Source organism: Micromesistius poutassou, assembly GCF_964030765.1.
Source record: "Micromesistius poutassou genome assembly, chromosome: 21".
NCBI lineage: Eukaryota > Metazoa > Chordata > Actinopteri > Gadiformes > Gadidae > Micromesistius > Micromesistius poutassou.
In genome coordinates, this window is record NC_140291.1 from 2,664,011 (window position 1) to 2,682,451 (window position 18,441).

The following is an 18,441-nucleotide window of genomic DNA, read 5'->3' on the forward strand; positions in this document are numbered from 1 at the left end:
ATATTTATGAACGCATCACCAGTAGTCGGATACATATTTATACTTGCTTTCTCTCTTCAAAATATATGTCACGTGAAAAAGTATATTTCTAAATACATTAAAGTAACAAACCGACCTGAGCAATGGAAACATTGAATCAGACTCGTGAGCAAGATGGAAACAAACGGGATGTATTTAATCAAAAACTGTGACATGAACTATAAAAACATTTTCATGGTGAATAAATTAGAGTGAATGAGATATACATGAGAACTAAGAGAGACTCAATCAGCCCATTAGAGAGTTAGCTGGCGAGCTAGGGCTAAGCATCAAACGACACAACACACACTTTCAACACGCTAATGACAATGGCAGGCTATGGACACACTAACAACATATACACAATACACTAACAACATGCAAACAACATACTTACAACATGCTCACGACACACTAACAACGAGAAACTTTGACCTCCAAACATGGGTACACAAATCACACATTTAGACAAATTTTGACATTTTGATAATAAAACAAACAACAATTAAAAAAAACACTAAACTAGGAATTAAAAAACAATTTACAACAGTTTAAATGAATGGTTGGAGCGGTGAGGTCATCCGGGGTCAACCTGCAGAGGAAATAAGATAAGGGTGAGAGACGTCCCAGAGCACCAAAGTACCACCAAACTCTTTAAGGAGGAGAGAACACGTTACCTTGGTAACCGGCTGTTCCAAAGAAACCCTGCATGTTGTATTTGCTGCTCTTGTCACCTGATGGGACATCATCATCATCGTCATCATTACTATAGTCATTATCGATCACCGTTATCATCATCATCATCAATGTTAAAATCAAGTACTGAAAGTAGTACTGCAGTATTAGTAGTAGTACTCCTAGAAGTACTCACCGTATTTGTTGAGTGACTTCCCCTCCCCTTCCACCTCCGAGACGGGGCTGGGAGCGACTTCCTTCACTGGGGAGGGGGGATTGTAATGTTATTATCAACTCAACTCAGTGTGTGTGTGTGTGTGTGTGTGTGCGTGCGTGCGTGCGTGTCACTAACCGTAGGATTTCACCGCCGTCTCGGGCTCCAGGGATGCAGGGTCATAGGTCAAGCCGGCCATTTCTGTAAGGAGGTGAGTGAGAGTCAGTGACGCTTTTAAAGAGTTAAACAGAGTCTACAGAGTTACACACAACTACATGACGCCACCGACTACAACTCAAACTAATGTATGACTAGTTGTAACCCCAACCTACCGTACGGTCCAACAGATCTGATGTCACCCGCACCCAGCTGCTGGGACTCTGGCTCACCTGTTGGAACGCAGGAGAACCTTAGAACATACAAACTAGTACGGGAGAACCTTAGAACATACAAACTAGTACGGGAGAACCTTAGAACATACAAACTAGTACGGGAGAACCTTAGAACATACAAACTAGTACAGGAGAACCTTAGAACATACAAACTAGTACGGGAGAACCTTAGAACATACAAACTAGTACGGGAGAACTGTAGAACATACAAACTAGTACGGGAGAACCTTAGAACATACAAACTAACCCTAACATGTTACAGAACCTAGTACAGGAGAACCTTAGAACATGGAACACATTACAAAACCTAGTACAGGAGAAAGATAGAACATGTTGTAGAACCTAGTACAGGAGAACCTTACAAAATGGAACATTTAAGTGAACCTAGTTCAGAAGAACAGTAGAGTTACAGTAGTGTTACAGAACCTATAATCCATCTAGTCAATCAGAACCTTTTTAGTCCAGGAGAACATCTAACCTGCATCCTAGTGCTTCATGTCAGGTTTGTATCTGGTCTAGTTCTAGTCTAGGGTAGTCTAGTGCTAGTTTGTGTCTGGTCTAGTTCTGGTATGGGTCCTGAACCACAGTATTGCAATTGGTTTCTACTCACCAGCAGTACCGAGGGCCTCTTTGGTGTAGGGAACCTTCCCGGCACCTGACATAGAAAATATACTTTTTATTTCAGTCCCCAGGGCTTTTTGTGGATAGATACTCAAGGATTGGGAATATTTATCTACCGGTATCCATCTATCTCACCATATCCTCCTGACGACTTGGTTTCAGCACCCCCTGCTGCTTCTGGCTGGTACTGCGGTCCAGCTGGGGAAGACAGAATCAATTCAAAATGTATATAGGCTTTTTTATGGAGCCAAGGGGAAACCCACAACAACAAGTAATTCGTTTACAGTTACAGTTATAACAAAAATCAAAGATGCATTAAGTGATTAGGAGAAAGCTTAACTAAAAATGTATCTTTTTAGATTGTTATAAAATATTGACAGATTGAAATAAATCTTTAATGTGTTGAAGCTAGAGGAAAGAGAAGGTGATAGAAAGAGGAATAGACAGACAGACACAGACAGAGAGACAGACAGGTTACCAGATGCTCCTTGTGGCTGAGATTCAGACGGCCATCCTCCATAACCTGTAGAGAAAAACATGAAATATGAATATACTTACAGAGTGTCTTCTTCTTGTTATTCTTACTTTGTCAATAACAGCTACAAAGACACACACTGCTGGAACCTGATTGGCGAAAAAGACAGAGGAAGCTTGACCAACCTTGACCATATTTGGCAGCAGATTTCCCATCAGCCCCGGCAGCCTGTCCTCCATAAGGTCCTCCGTACCCTGAGGAGACAGAAAGGCCATCAAACAGTCACAAGACCTCCCTAAACACGCCCCCATTCAGCCCATTGGCCGGAGATCACCAAGAATTGTCGAGCTCAGGTAAGGGAAATTGTGTGTGTGTGTGTGTGTGTGTGTGTGTGTGTGTGTGTGTGTGTGTGTGTATGTGTATGTGTATGTGTGTGTGTGTGTGTGTGTGTGTGTGTGTGTGTGTGTGTGTGTGTGTGTGTGTGTGAATGAGTGAGTGAGTGTGAGTGTACCTGCTCCTAATCCTGGTGCGTTGTATCCTCCTCCTTGTCCAGCACCATAACCTGGCAAATTTAGCGTTAACATTAACCTTCTAAACCTTTCATACATATTAAATATAACATTATAATGCCAGATGGTCATCTTCAACCCTATATCCTTCAACACATACAAACACACACATTTCGATGTACATGTTTTCTATAATATATGTGAGTTTGATTCCTTTATACCGGTCCCCTCACCGTACTGTCCGGCCCCCGGCCCCAGAGCCACAGGTTGACCAGCGAATGGGAGTCCTCCAATCCCTGAGTCACAACACACATCCTCATCATTACCATGTATTGACACATCCTGGCTGACTGTCCTCCTACTCGTACAACTTTGGGTTTGGAAAACAAGCAATCTGGTTTGTCTGTCACACATTCTAATCCTCAAAACAATTTACTTTGTCTTTGTTGCTATAGTAACCAGGAAGGAAGCTAGTCAGCAACCTGTCCATCTCTCTGTCTGTCAGGCGTCTTTGGGGTGTGCGTGTGCGTGTGTGTGTGTGTGTGTGTGTGTGTGAGTGTCCCTCACCATACTTAGCGAGGGGCTTCTGGGGGCCCATCCCCTGGCCCCTGTATGGCAGTCCTCCCATCCCTGTAACCATGGAAACCGTTCAGAAAAAAACCTTTTCATTCTACTGCCAAGAGTCCCAGAGAGAGCCCTGGTGTGTGGCGTCGCCCCGGACGACGACGACCTACCGCCATACGCGCCCCCGTAAGCCCCGCCCATCTTCCCGGCTCCGCCCATCTTCCCGGCCCCGCCCATCTTCCCTGCCACGTCCATTCCGGCTGGCTGGGCCTCAAACTGACTGCTTCCTGGGTTGTGATAACACAGGAAACTCACATTGCTTGTTTACTGTTAAGTCATCGAGCAGACTGTTGTTTTTACGGCAGGGTAAACGTAAGTACGGCAGGGGAACGCTGCATCTTCAGCTCGAGGATGACAACGTGTAGGACTGTGTGGACATCAAACCGAGATCCTTCAGCTGGGAGTCAAACACAGCAGCCACAGCACTACACTACAGGGTTGGGTCTCTGATTGGTATCTGAAGTGCAATAATTTAATTACAGTCCTATTCTACACTTATCTTATTTGACTATATTTTCTGTGAATCTTTTTTATTTATTGTTTACTTTATATATATATATATATATTATATATATATTTAGCTAAGAGTTTATTGTTTACTGTTTATTGTTTACTTTCTATTTTAAGTGAAGAGTCTATTGTTTATCTTATATATATATACTGTATTTTTTTATACCTCTTTTTGTATCTCTTATTGTATATACAAGTGTTTCTCTGTGAGCTGCTGGAAAATGTAATTTCCTCACGGGAGTCATCCCAAAGGGATAATAAAATCGAAGTCTAAGTCTAAGTTGAGATGAAGGGGGTGTGGTTTTACCGTCTAGTCCTACTGGGACAGCTGCACCTGTAACATAACAACACACACAAAGTCACATATAATACAATGCATGTCTTATGTCTGGTATGTGGTCCTGTGCAGCTCAACTGGTAGGGCAGGGTATTAATTGCCAGGCTAAAGTTAGTTCTACCACTGCAGTTTGGGGCTCGGTTGGGGTTTAGTTAAGGTTGAACAAAGGTCATGGTGAACTTAAGTATGTAGGTAGGAGGTTAGGTTAAGGTAAGGGTGTAGGAGGCTAAGTTAACGTTAGGTTAAAGTTAAGGTTGTAGGGTTGATTCCCACCGTATTGTCCCTTAGTGTTCTGTCCTCTGTTTCCAGCTCCCCCCAGATGTCCTGAGGAACCAGAAACCAAGCGATTAGACGAAATCAGACGGATAAACATGCATAACCTATTCATGTATTAGCTGACACGAAGTACAACCCAACAACCCATTAATGTAGCGCGTACCTGACATGAATATACACAACAACTTAGTCATGTATAAGCTGGTACCTGACATGAACGTACACAACCACATATTAATGCATTAGCTGGTACCTGATTTTCCATCGAAAGCAGGCACCCCTTGACCAAGGCCTGGTAAAGAGTCCAAAGAAAAAACAAGAGACATTAGAATACAACATCACGTTTACAAAATGTAGTATGACCTTATCACCCTCCTCCTCCTCCTCTCCCCTTACCTGCATATTCTGGTTGTACTCCTGCCCCATAGCCATGACCTGTAAGAACATTTTATCCCAAACATTATGCCACCAAACACTGGCCCTGTTAAAATGAGCCTGAAGTATGTGAGTATATAGTATGTTTATCTTATTCAAATAGTTTTTTATTATATTTTATTTCAATTGGTCAATTTATTTGTATATATACACTCTTGTTTCGCACTCTTTTCCCACTGTACTGCTGGTCACTGGTGAATTTCTCCTAAGGGGGATTAATCAAGGACTATCTTATCTTATCTTAAGCTCTACTTGTATCATTATTAATTTTGCATCCTACATACGTATGTAGGGTGTAGGTTTTTCTGTACCTGCTTTTCCATCCACAGTCGGGAGTCCTTGGCCAAGACCGGGAGAAGAGACCAAAGAGATAGTTAGCTAAGTTATTGTGAATAACTATAACAATATGATGATCTCCGTCCCACTCTACCTCCAACACCCCTCCTCTTACCTGCGTACTCTGGCTGTACACCTGCCCCGTAGCCATAACCTGTGAAGACATTTGATTCCAAACTTTAAACCACCAGACACTGACAGACTGTTACCTTAAATTAACTGGTTTCCTGGTCGAGATCTTCTATAGCACTGATTGAGGCGGTGAGTTTATAAAAAAATACATTCAGACTCACTCACCTTGGGCAAGATTCCCTGAGATTTGTTTTTATAATAAAACGTACATCCCTACAGCATTGTAATAGTATTATTAATGTAACACTTTATGAGAATAATTGAAATCAAAATGAAAAGAAGACGTTAGGCTGCGTACCGTTTGACGGCGCCGGTCCAAACGACGGGTTACCATAGTGACCAGCCCCAGGGTATGCCCCTCGCCCGAACCCTGAGTCATAAACACACCCTCAGTCACATGACCAACACTAGCCTCACCTGATTCATGTTACACCAACACTAACCTAGCCTCACCTGATTCATGTTACACCAACACTAACCTAGCCTCACTTGATTCATCTTATACTACACAGTTAATTGGAAAGGTTTGTAATAAAATTAACAGATAAGAAAACAGCTCACCTGGCTGTTGATGACCGTAAGGAGAACCATAACCTGAGGAAGGGGGGGGGGAATGAATGAGAGAGATCATTATGTGTTTAACAAAATTATCTTGTTTTTGCCATTAATCATGGATTTATGAAGCTTTTAAGAGCTCTAAAGGGGCGTGTCCGGGGAGTGTCCTGGGCTGTGCTATAATATGATTCGCTATCTGATCAGAGGCTTCCAGGGCTTTGTTAATCCAATGATGAACAAGCTCCACATGCATGTATGTTTGTGTACCTGCTCCATGTCCTGGTACGTTGTATCCTCCTCCTTTACCAGCACCATAACCTGTCAAAGTTACATTACATTAACCTTCTTAACCGTCTTTATAATACTATACCACTATTACACTGCCACCAGATCATTGTCATGTGACAAAACAGATGTGTGGGTAGTTAGTCTTTGGAGAGAAGGTGTGTCTACCTGGTTTGGATGCATAAGCCCCTCCTCCATTATGATAAGCCCCTCCTCCATTAGGATAAGCCCCTCCTCCATTAGGATAAGCCCCTCCTCCATTTGGATAAGGCCCTGCAGTGCGTCCTGTCAAATCAGAACACCTCCCTCATCAGCAAGTTAACTAGCATCAGTGCCCTCTATGTTTTAGGCTATGTAGGTGCAAGTTTCAAATATAGATTCAAATAGATTACCGTTTGGTTTGCCTCCGAATCTGTTCAGGAAAGCAGCTCCTGCGCCATAACCTTTTTACCACAAACCAAAAGTTAGGACAGGCAATATACGTTAATATGTAAAGTTATGAAGGAACTAAAAGCAGTCGCTAGGCTTTGAACCCTAGAGGATGATTGTGAAGACTTCACATTAGTGGTTTGTAAACATATATTTATTTTCTAGAGGTCATCACAGAGCAGAGAACCAGGAGGAAGCTTAGGACTGTCCTGTCACGTGACGACCACCCCCTGTACAGCGCTTTTGTGAGAAGTGGCAGGAGTGAACGTCTCCTGTTACCCAGATGTTCAACAGAGAGATTTAGGAGGTCTGTTGTTCCTGCAGCAGCTAGGCTTTTTAATCAGGACTACTGATTTGATTGTTGTAATTCTGCTGTATTTATATTTATTGATGCTGTTGACCGGTGGTGGCAATGTGGCATACTGGCAAGGGTGATACAATCTTGCACATTGCTCATTTGCACTTCCTAATATTGTTATTTATTCCCTATTTTTAATTCACTTTTAACCTTCTATTATTTTACTATGGTAGTGGACCATACTCCCTCTGTGACCATGCTTGTTTCTTGTTCTATGTTGGTACTTGTATTCCTGTGTTGTACTGTATGTTCTATGTTGTATACAGACCATGGTGGCAAACCAGTTTCCCCATTGGGGATTAATAAAGTTAATCCTATCCTATCTATCCTATGTAGTACTAAAGGATGGTGGGTAATGTAGTCTTAGGAGTGGTTGTCTTACCTTTCTGGTTGGTAGCAGAGGGCCCTAATTCTGCTCCATAATCTGAAATGACAAGCGCTCAAAGTTCAACTAGCAACCCTTGTGTTCTGAAACGGTCTCTGATGCGTTCGATTCAGCATGGTAGCCTCGCTAGCTCTCCTGGGAGTTAGAAGGAAGTTAAAAACGAAAGAATAAATGTCTACCAGGTCTGGGGATCTTCATCCACTGGCCCCCTGCTGTGGAGAGTCCACAGTCTGAAAGACATGTTCAAATAACATGTTAACACATTCACATCTTCAGGTAGCTCTTCATGTAGCTGGTGATCGGCCACATCATGGATATCAATGATTGGTTATGTCTTGAATATTGACCAGATAGTACATTATCCCACGGTGTAGGATTTGAGCATGTTGGTAGATATGTGATGATGTGTGTGTGAAGGTTCCAGGCATCACCTGGTTTGGCGGCTTTAGACCCCTCCACACTGATGGAAGACCCGGCACTCTTCTCTGAGGGTCACAAAGAGACAGGGGCCAGGGGTCAGAGTTCAGACACCAACACGTCACACATCTTCTTGGTTCATAGCTCATATAGTGGTCCTACAGGTGTGATCTCAGGGATCAGCTCCATGCTCGGCACAAGTCAGATAGGACGGTACAAACCACTGTTAGTGCAGAGAGACACACCAACACAGTGATGGACTTCACAAACCAAGAGGATGCAGGGTCCGGCTATTACAGAGATCAGAGTGATCAGCAGGTGAACAATGCTGAAAAATCTGCTGATCTAAAACATCAGACGCAACAGCATGCAAGTTGATACGGTTGTGACAAGTCAAAGGTTCAAACTGCTTGGATTTACTCTGTTAAACAATGTCGTTTAACTGTACTAGGATCTCAGACCAACAAATATTGAACATAACACTGCCTCAATACTGTGATAATATTAGTCTTACATATTTAAGAGCTACCACACACAAGACTAGTTTACCCAGTTTACTGGCAACTATAGGTGAAAAACATGACAAGATGATTTGAGGAAACACACAGCTTGGCTAAGATGTACACACAGAACTATATAAGAAACAAAAGTCAGAGTGAATCCTTGCAGGTAAACGTTATAACAGACACATATAACAAAGTGTTAACAAAGAACACCTCAGGGTGAAAAAAACACACAGCAGGTTTGACCTCGAGACGAGAACCAAAGGAGTCTCAAGCATGCAACGCAAACGGACAACGTGCAATGACACACACGTACCAGGTTTACCGGCGACCTCAACCGGAGACCCCTCGCCGGGGGTCGGTAGTTGGTGCTGGATGACCGCCCTCTCTGGCACCATCTCCTGGCCGACGTCTCCTTTAGCGGCCGCCACTGTTTCGGGCACCGGAGCGAGACCGTCGAGCCCCTCGGGGGCCAGAAGGCCGGTGAGCTCGGCCTCAGGGAGGAGTGCCGTCTCTGGGGCGTTCTGCTCGGGCAGAGCGCTGCCCATCAGATATCCTGGAGGTCCAAACGCAGGTAAATACCCACTGAGTCCTCTACACCGTTGACACTCACTATATAAGAGCTGATAAGAGGGTGCATGCTTCAAAAACAACAAAATCAGAGTCCGGATCCTTCAGCAGGAGAGAACTCACACATTAGTGGATACGAGTCAGTTTTGGAGGGATTTCACCACACATTCCCAGATCTTCTCATTTGGGGACATGCAGATGGACTCATGCCGGTTCTACGACCGCATGCAGCATCACCGGTCCAGCTGGAGAACATGCACAAGAACGCCCCGAAACCAGACCAGAGCCCACTGGAGGCTTCGTGGATATATATGGCCGCTAGTGGCCCGTTCCCCTGCCAGAGGCCCCAGGATTACTATCACTATCTCTGGTGTCATAAGTGGGAGTGTCCAAAAATGGAGTTCATCATTCAAACCCATCTCAGGGGATACTGAGGGTTAAGGCCCATGACCGAAGAAGATGACATTACAACTTTTTACAGAACACAACATGCATGGTTGATTAGTTCTCAATCCATGCTGAGGAAATGAGAAAGCATGAGAAGGCGTTGCTGGTGTTTGGTTTTGTTACGGATTCCGATTGTTTCTATATTGTCACGTCATTACGCAACACACAATTTCACGGGGATCTGGGGAGGTTTACCCATGTCTGGTACGAGGGGATGTTCCTTAGGAGAACTCTGAGGAACCTCAGGTCCAGACTCTGTTACTCCTGGCTGGGGGGTAGCCTCTAGCAGAACATCAGTCACAGGTTCTTCAGGTCTCTGGGTCACGTTCTGGTCTTGTGCTTGGGTGGGTTGTGGTGCTGCTGGATTTGGCTCTGGTGTAAGTTCTGGTTCTGGTGAGAAGCTGTTTGACTGGAGCAGCGGTGGAGGCCGCTCCTGGTGCTTCCCCTTCGTGTCCACCAGAGGGAACCCGCCCAGGGACTCGTGGACGTGGTCCGCCGAGGCCACGCTCTCACCCTTGTTGTTAGATACCTTCCGCTGACCAGCACTCTGAGCTCTCGATTGGCCCTTCCCCGTTTTAATTCCCCTATCGTAACCTGGGAATACAGCACACATAGTATCTACCACCAACCTCTGAACGGAGTACATATATAGAAGGGGTTTCTGTGGATACAGAGGCGGTTACTGTGATGGGAAAAGTCTCTAAATGTGTTGGAATGTGCCTGTTTTCGTGACACCTTTGGGAAACTTGTTAGAGGATGTTTTTCCTGACCCCCCCCTGGAACACTGGGACAGGCCAGTGTTCCAACTGATAACGTGGCCAAATGGTTTACTCCTTTATGACATCCTGAGGAGGTTCATCGATAGTTTACCATCTGGTTAACCAATACTATAGTTTATTGGGGGGCACAGCTGCCCTCAGAATCCTGACAGAAACCGTATAAGAAGCGGTCGCGTTCTTCAATGCGTTGGACTTCAGCCGGCATGCTCTCTTGGAGAGACGCGGGTTGATTTCCCAACCAGGGGTCTTCAGCCTGGCGGAGCTCTTTGAGCGACAGGCTGACTTCCCATGCAGGAGACTTCTGCTCGTGGGGCTCTCTTGATATTGGTACTTGTTATATGTTCGGTATGACTCTTTATTCTATCCAGTTTGGGCAGTTTGTGATGGACTTGGTCAGAAATTCCCACCACAGTTAGTATATACACAGAGGTGGTGGCTTTGGATACAGAGGTGGTGGTGGCTATGGATACACAGCTTTCAGATTTGAGGCTTCAGGTTGTTAGCTGAACACACACAGATGGATGGGCAGTTAATATCCGCAGGATGAGGTCTCAGCTAACCCGAGCATCACGTGACCTGATTCACACCCCCTCAAACACAGAACTACATCGACGTGAGATCCTCCACAGCAGTGCAGTAGGAGGGATTTCTGTTGCTGTATACTGTATATGTTTCCATTTGATACAAAAGAACAACAATGTGCGCTTACCACCGTTGCCACCGCCTTTAACTGCAGATCCGGGCCCTTCAGCTCCAGCGCTGGGCCCCAGAGCCGCAGCGCTCGGTGCGACGGCTCCAGTATCAGGCGCGCCGTAGCCTAGAGAGGAAACAGACCAGGGATGCTACCAAGACTACGGCCCACATCCGATGACTTCACTGTAAGTCCATGCGATGGGAGAAGATTGGGTCCCATTCTCTGGACTCACCCTTCTGCTTAGCGCCATATCCGTTTGCAGGACCCCCTGCTGCTGCTGCCGCGGGGGCGTCGTAACCTTGACAATACAAGGAGCGTTTAATAGCAGGAAGATGCTGGTAACCACTGGTGACAGGAGTGTTATTTGACAGGCTTCTGACAGGTCATTAGCTTCAGCATTAGTTCAACTGTTGAATCCAGAATGGAAAAAAGCTTTACCATTTAGCTTTGCCGTTAAATGTAGCTTTAGCATCTACGATGAGAGACCCCACTGCGGTTATGTGTCAAACGCAGTCAAACAGTCAAATGCAACATTCCTCAACACAGTTTCCAAATTCAACACACTGTTTTGAATGCTACCTTTGATTGATATTTGTTTTGATAAATGAGTCAAGGGAAGAGACCCAAGTTCTTTACCATTTGGTTGGGCTCCGTATCCGTTTGGAACACCAGAATAAACTAAAGCAAACAAAAAGAAAACGGTCAAGTCCATCCATCCATCAGGTCATTTTCCATTATCCATCCATCTCTCATCAGTGAGTATATGATGGGTTCTGTTCCCCAGGTTCACCTGCTTTATCCGCTGCTGGGCTGGGGTTCCCACGTCCTGGGAGGAACCCAGCTAACACACCTAGAACCAACCAAGCATCGTAACGGCGTTAGACTAGCATCAACCTCACTAGGATCACACGAGGATCAACCGTTCACCATATTAGCGTTAAACCAGCATTGACCAGCATTGAGCATTACAATAGCATCAACCTAACTCCATTCTAGCATCAACAAAGCATAACCCTAGCAACATTGTTCTGGTCCTCACCTTTGGCCTGGCCTTGGTTTCCCTTGGCAACACCAGCTCCGGCACCGTAGCCTAGTGATGAGATGAAGGAACAGGAAGTACAATGTTGTTTTGTGACGATCACTAACTTAATAACTACTGTATAGGCCTCGCTACAGTGTTGTATGCATGTTGTGTATGATCAACAGGTTGCTATCATACTTATACATGTCTTGTCTCATTTCTACAAACCATTTCCTTTGGTTCCTTGTCCGTTAGGCAAGCCAGCATGTGCCCCATAACCTGAAATACAAATGATTGTTTGCATGACTGTGTGTGTGTGTGTGTGTGTGTGTGTGTGTGTGTGTGTGTGTGTGTGTGTGTGCGTGCGCGCACACACGCGTGTGCTTGTGTCTGTGTCTATCTGTGTGTATTTGAATTTGAGATCATATTTATTAATCTACAAACCGTTTCCTTTAGTTCCTTGTCCATTAGCTTGTCCTGCATGTGCACCATAACCTGGAATATAGATTATAACATAGGTGGCCTTTCTAGGTAACAACCTTACAGTTATGTGATGTGTGTGTGTGTGTGTGTGTGTGTGTGTGTGTGTGTGTGTATGTGTGTGTGTCTGTGTGTATTCATGAATTTGAGATTATATTTATTAATCTACAAACCGTTTCCTTTGGTTCCTTGTCCATTAGCTGGTCCTGCATGCGCACCATAACCTGGAATTCATATTTGTGTTATATTAATCTACTACAGTATGTATTTATATACAGATATGCATCTTTCGGCCTGTCTTGTTCCAACAGAATGCCATTTGATAACTAGAAGGAATTACCACATCTGTATGACACAGTATCATATTTTGAAAAGAAGACTAGCTGTTAACAGGATAACAGTGAACAAAAGGCATCTGTTCAAAGGGTAACATTAGAAAGTAAACCGTTAAACCGTTAGTTACCGTTGAACCGGGATCCATAGCCGTTAGGGACAGCCGCTGCTGGCTGGTAACCTGCAGTATGTTAAGAATATGAAATAGTAAATTTTGTTGTTAGAAAAGTAAATATTAAATATAGTACAATACTTTTTTTTTATTATCACATTGATCATTTCAGCTGGAGGGACTTATTACCATTTGGTTTGGCACCTTGACCGTTCTGAGACCCATAACCAGCTGGAACACACAGGAGAACAGCTTCATCACAACGTCATCAAGGAAATGATTTCAAGAGAAGTAGTAGCAGTAGTATCGGTCTTCCAAACAACACAGAGTTTAGGATGAAACATCTCAAGACCAATGACCGCCTCCATTTCAGAAGTATAGGAGCATTGGAATGTTTACTGACGTAATGTTTTTTGGTACTTTTTTGGTAATTAATTGTAAATGATTGGAAACTGCCACAGCCACATAGTAATACTTGGTAGTTCATGTGGTAGTTAATATGTTAGGTCAGATGATAGTTAATAGGTTAGTTGGTGTCTATATAGTTAGTGTTTAGTTTCTCCACCTGGCTTTGGCCCCTTCATCCCTCCTGGGAGGAGCCCAGCTCCTAGCGCTGATCCGGCCCTCTGGTACCCAGCGGTCCTCGCTGGACCTGGAGAACCACGGCAAACACACAGGTCAGCCGCTAGAAAATATATATATATACAACTAGAACACATGATAAAACAACTAGAACATACTATAGAACACATTGAACAGAGAGCAACTGGAATATACTATAGAACACTTCATAACTATACAATCCTATTGAATACCTTGGATATAGAAATTTAAATATAATAGCGTTAACCTGAGGGAATGTTCTGCCCAGTTGGGACTTACCTCTGCTAGGCTGAGCTCCATAACCTCCTGGGGAGACAGGGGATCACATGGTTAGACTATAGACCATAGATGGTCCTCGCATCAACACCTCACCTGACAAGACCCTCACCTGTCATGGGGTTCCCAGCAAGCTGCGGGCCCTGGTTGGCTCCCAGACCCTGACCGGCTCCTATAACAGAAGACCAAAGACCAAGAGGCCACACTTGGTTATACCTGGTAGCACACCCCTGGTGGTTTAGCTACCAATACTTTGGGCAGAATGCACTATTGTCAGATGCACTATTGTCACTATTGATTTGCAGTCATCTACAAATGTTTCTATAACGTCTCAAATAAACTCAATGTCCTGAGTAGTGGGGTGATAAATGGTGAGGCTGATCAGTTGGGAGGAAGAGGAGGGGTGAGGAACACGAGGGTGAGGAAGAGGGTGCGTACCATAGGTTGGTTGTCCGTTCCCCTTCATCGGTTTGTTCCCGGTGGCTCCGAGGTGAGCTAGAAAATACACAACGCACTCAACAACACAGCTCTGTACAGGTTGTTAAATGTTGTGTCGGACATCTGCATTTTTACAAACCGTTTCCTCCGTTAGCTCGTCCAGCCTGGGCGCCATAACCTGAAATGTACATTATTCAATGTTACCGATAATTTCACATACAGGTTTTGTGAAACATGTGTCAGTATTTCATGTTCAGGTTACTTAGAATACCACCTCAGAGGAAAGTGCGTTCACAGAATTGATTAACTGCTTGCTTAATTGAATGAACACCTGTAGCCAGGTGTTTCTCAAAACGTGCCCAAGTGAAACAGTTTGACAGCTGAACCCAATAAGATTTTCTGGAATGAGTAGTTTCAATGCACCTATGCTGTGTGTGTGTGTGTGTGTGTGTGTGTGTGTGTGTGTGTGTGTGTGTGTGTGTGTGTGTGTGTGTGATGTGAATGCATGTAACATACCGTTGCCTTTGGCTGCTTTTCCATTAGCTTGACCTGCATGCGCACCGTAACCTGAAATATACATTGTGTTAAAAATTGTGTGAATGCCCATGTGTGTGTCTATATATTCATACATTATAATGTTTATTTATTTATGTACAAACCATTTCCTTTTGTTCCTTGTCCATTCGATTGTCCAGCATGGGCCCCATAACCTGAAACATTTGTGTTAGTACAGGTTTATATGTGTTACATTAACACGTCTGTCTGTCTGTCTGTCTGTGTGTGTGATGTGTTCTGTGTTTGTGTGTCTTTTACGAACCATTTCCTTTGGTTGCCTGTCCATTGCCTTGTCCTGCCTGAGCACCATAACCTGAAATATATATAATTTACATATATGTATCAGTGTTATAGGCAATATATTACATGTATGAATGTAAAAGTATGTTTCTGCATGGAAATATACCATTTCCTTTGGTTGCTTGTCCATTGCCTTGTCCTGCCTGAGCCCCATAACCTGAAACATAGATTGATGTTAAATGACATGCATGCATGGCAGTAACATGTTATCTATGAATGCAACACACATGTATGTAATACCATTTCCTTTGTTTGCTTGTCCATTATTTGGTCCTGCGTGCGCACCATAACCTGAAATATAGTCATGTTCAATTACATGCATGTAAGCAGTAACATGTTATATATTATGTAACACATGTTTTATATGAATGTAACACGCATGTATGTAATATACCGTTTCCTTTGGTTGCTTGTCCATTATTTGGTCCAGCGTGAGCACCATAACCTGAAATTTAGGCTCATGTTCAATTACATGCATCGCAATAACATGTTATATATATTTAACACACATGTGAAATATTAATGTAGCACGCATGTATGTAATACCATTTCCTTTGTTTGCTTGTCCATTATTTGGTCCTGCGTGCGCACCATAACCTGAAATATAGTCATGTTCAATTACATGCATGTAAGCAGTAACATGTTATATATTATGTAACACATGTTATATATTAATGTAACGCTCATGTATGTTATACCATTTCCTTTGGTTGCTTGTCCATTATTTGGTCCTGCGTGTGCACCATAACCTGAAATACAGGCTCATGTTAATTGACATGACATGCATGGCAGTAACATGTTATATATTAATGTAACACGTATTATACCGTTTCCTTTGTTCGCTTGTCCGTTGCCTTGTCCTGCATGCGCACCATAACCTGAAATATAGATTCCTGTTCAATTTCATGCATGCATGTCATTTAACCTGTGTTATGTATGCGTGTGACATGCATGCATGTACTGTATATTAAATGTAATATACCGTTTCCTTTGGTTGCTTGTCCATTATTTGGTCCGACGTGCGCCCCATAACCTGAAATATAAGCTCATGTTAAATGACATGCATGCATGTATCAAAGTATGTCATGAGTATATGTATTTAACATGCTTGTATGTGCATTATATGTATTACCGTTTCCTTTGGTTGCTTGTCCGTTCGCCTGTCCTGCATACGCACCATAACCTGAAATATAGAGTCAGGTTCAATTACATGCATGCATGGCAATAACATGTTATACATATTTAACACACATTTTATATATTAATGTAACATGCGTGTATGTTATACCGTTTCCTTTGGTTGCTTGTCCATTGCCTTGTCCTGCATGTGCACCATAACCTGAAATATAGTCATGTTAAGTTCATGCATGCATGTATCGGAGTAATCTGTGTTCTGTATGCATGCGACATGTATGTATATTAATTGTAATACCGTTTCCTTTGGTTGCTTGTCCATTATTTGGTCCTGCTTGCGCACCGTAACCTGAAATAAAGTTGTGTGTTGAATGACATGTATACATGTATCAAGTTACCTGTGTTATGTATGCATAAAACATGCATGTATGTATATTAAATGTAATATACCGTTTCCTTTGGTTGCTTGTCCATTATTTGGTCCTGCGTGCGCCCCATAACCTGAAATATTGATCCATGTTCAATTAGATGCATGCATGGCAATAACATGTTATATGTATATTTAACACGCATGTTATCTATTAATGTAACACGCAGGTATGTTATACCGTTTCCTTTGGTTGCTTGTCCATTATTTGGTCCTGCGTGTGCACCATAACCTGAAATAAAGGTTAATGGTTAATGACATGCATACATGTATCAAAGTAACATATGTTATGAGTATATGTATTTTACACGCATGTACTGTATGTTATACCGTTTCCTTTGGTTGCCTGGCCATTATTTGGACCTGCGTGTGTACCATAACCTGAAATATAGGTTCATGTTAAATAAGATGTACACATGTATCGAAGTATGTCATGAGTATATGTATTTAACATTGCCATGTATGTATATTATATGTCATATACCGTTTCCTTTGGTTCCCTGTCCGTTGGCCTGTCCTGCGTGAGCACCGTAACCTGAAACATCAACTTATGTCAAACATGGTGTAGCCAACATGCATGGATGACCCTACTTAACATGTCGACATGTCACATGACTTCAGGTACGTTCGCCTGTAATCTACAAACCGTTTGGTTTGGCTCCCTGTGCGTTCGCTTGTGCTGCATGAGGGCCATAACCTGAAACAGAAATTTACCTATTGGATCAACCGATTGCCTTAATTGATTTATTGTTCACACCTGTTGCCGTTTGTGAGTGATAACATCACAGTTAATTGCTTATTATGATACTGATAGTGAATTTATATTAATTTATAATATATAATAATAATTACCGTTTCCATTCATGGCCTGTCTGCTTGACGGTCCAAATTGAGCCCCATATCCTGAAGACATTCCGACGTTAAACACTGTGCGTGTGTGTGTGTGTGTGTGTGTGTGTGTGTGTGTGTGTGTGTGTGTGTGTGTGTGTGTAATGTGTGTAACAAACCGTTGCCTTTGGTTCCCTGTCCATATGGTTGTCCGGCATTGGCACCATTACCTGAAATATATAGATATTTTAATACATATCTACATAGAACATATGTCTGCTATATGTGAATGTTCTGCAAAAACGAATGCACTGTTTAGTTTGGATAACTGTTGTCCTGACGATGAGTCCACCCACCATTAGACTGTGGACCAGCAAAGGCAGCGCCACCTACAGGCCCGGACACAAAACAGTGTATCAAAACACATTCCATGTAGACAGAGTTGATCCTTTGTGTTGATTATGTTTGTACCATAGACATATATTGTTGATCAAGATGATACATTGCGTTAAATAATAACTGATATGATAAATGGCCATTCACCAACCTGTCCCTTTGATTGGCTCCCTTCCCTGTCCGTTCTGTGCAGCCCCTGAAGGCCCGCCCACACCTGGAAGCCACACCTCATATTACATATACTTTACATTTAAAGACCAACCACAAACCTTACCACAGTGACCCTGACCTGAGGCCAACACTGATCAATGCAATTCCTGCGTGTGATTAATTGAATTGGTCCAAATCATCCAAAATATTGTAGTTTGACTTTGAAACTACAACACCTGTTTGAAACATTTAATTCACCTTTAGAAGGCATCAACATTCTTCCAATGCCGCGGCCATTTTGAACTTCCATTCCTAAAATGGAGGAAAAGGAGCGAGATGAGCGGGAGTATAGCAGGGGAACAGGTGTAGGAACCGGTGTGACGCCGTCTGGACATAATATATATATATGATG

At 43.2% G+C, this 18,441-nt stretch overlaps 1 protein-coding gene and 1 pseudogene across 2 annotated transcripts; both read right to left on the reverse strand.

Moving 5' to 3' along the window:
- Positions 1 to 605: 605 nt before the first annotated feature.
- LOC311366754 lies at positions 606 to 5,573 on the reverse strand (annotated as a pseudogene). Its single transcript has 17 exons — positions 5,538 to 5,573; positions 4,905 to 5,086; positions 4,649 to 4,699; positions 4,346 to 4,372; positions 3,639 to 3,755; positions 3,472 to 3,534; positions 3,138 to 3,200; positions 2,907 to 2,957; positions 2,581 to 2,649; positions 2,399 to 2,443; positions 2,056 to 2,118; positions 1,910 to 1,954; positions 1,240 to 1,296; positions 1,046 to 1,108; positions 890 to 955; positions 696 to 752; positions 606 to 610 (listed from the first exon to the last, which is right to left on the reverse strand). The product of its transcript is annotated as an uncharacterized misc_RNA (transcript).
- Positions 5,574 to 6,330: 757 nt separating this feature from the next.
- On the reverse strand, positions 6,331 to 18,111 carry cmn (calymmin; the record flags this gene model as incomplete). The annotated part of the gene is given in 26 exon segments (XM_084485544.1): positions 6,331 to 6,368; positions 6,371 to 6,427; positions 6,563 to 6,679; positions 6,787 to 6,837; positions 7,564 to 7,605; positions 7,746 to 7,796; positions 7,998 to 8,051; positions 8,803 to 9,042; positions 10,992 to 11,099; positions 11,209 to 11,274; positions 11,613 to 11,654; positions 11,767 to 11,826; positions 12,016 to 12,066; positions 12,226 to 12,276; positions 12,651 to 12,701; positions 12,941 to 12,991; positions 13,112 to 13,153; positions 13,488 to 13,574; positions 13,805 to 13,831; positions 13,914 to 13,973; positions 14,240 to 14,296; positions 14,379 to 14,403; positions 14,756 to 14,806; positions 14,899 to 14,949; positions 17,840 to 17,872; positions 18,031 to 18,111. Coding segments are annotated over 26 exon segments (1,644 nt in total).
- Positions 18,112 to 18,441: the final 330 nt, after the last annotated feature.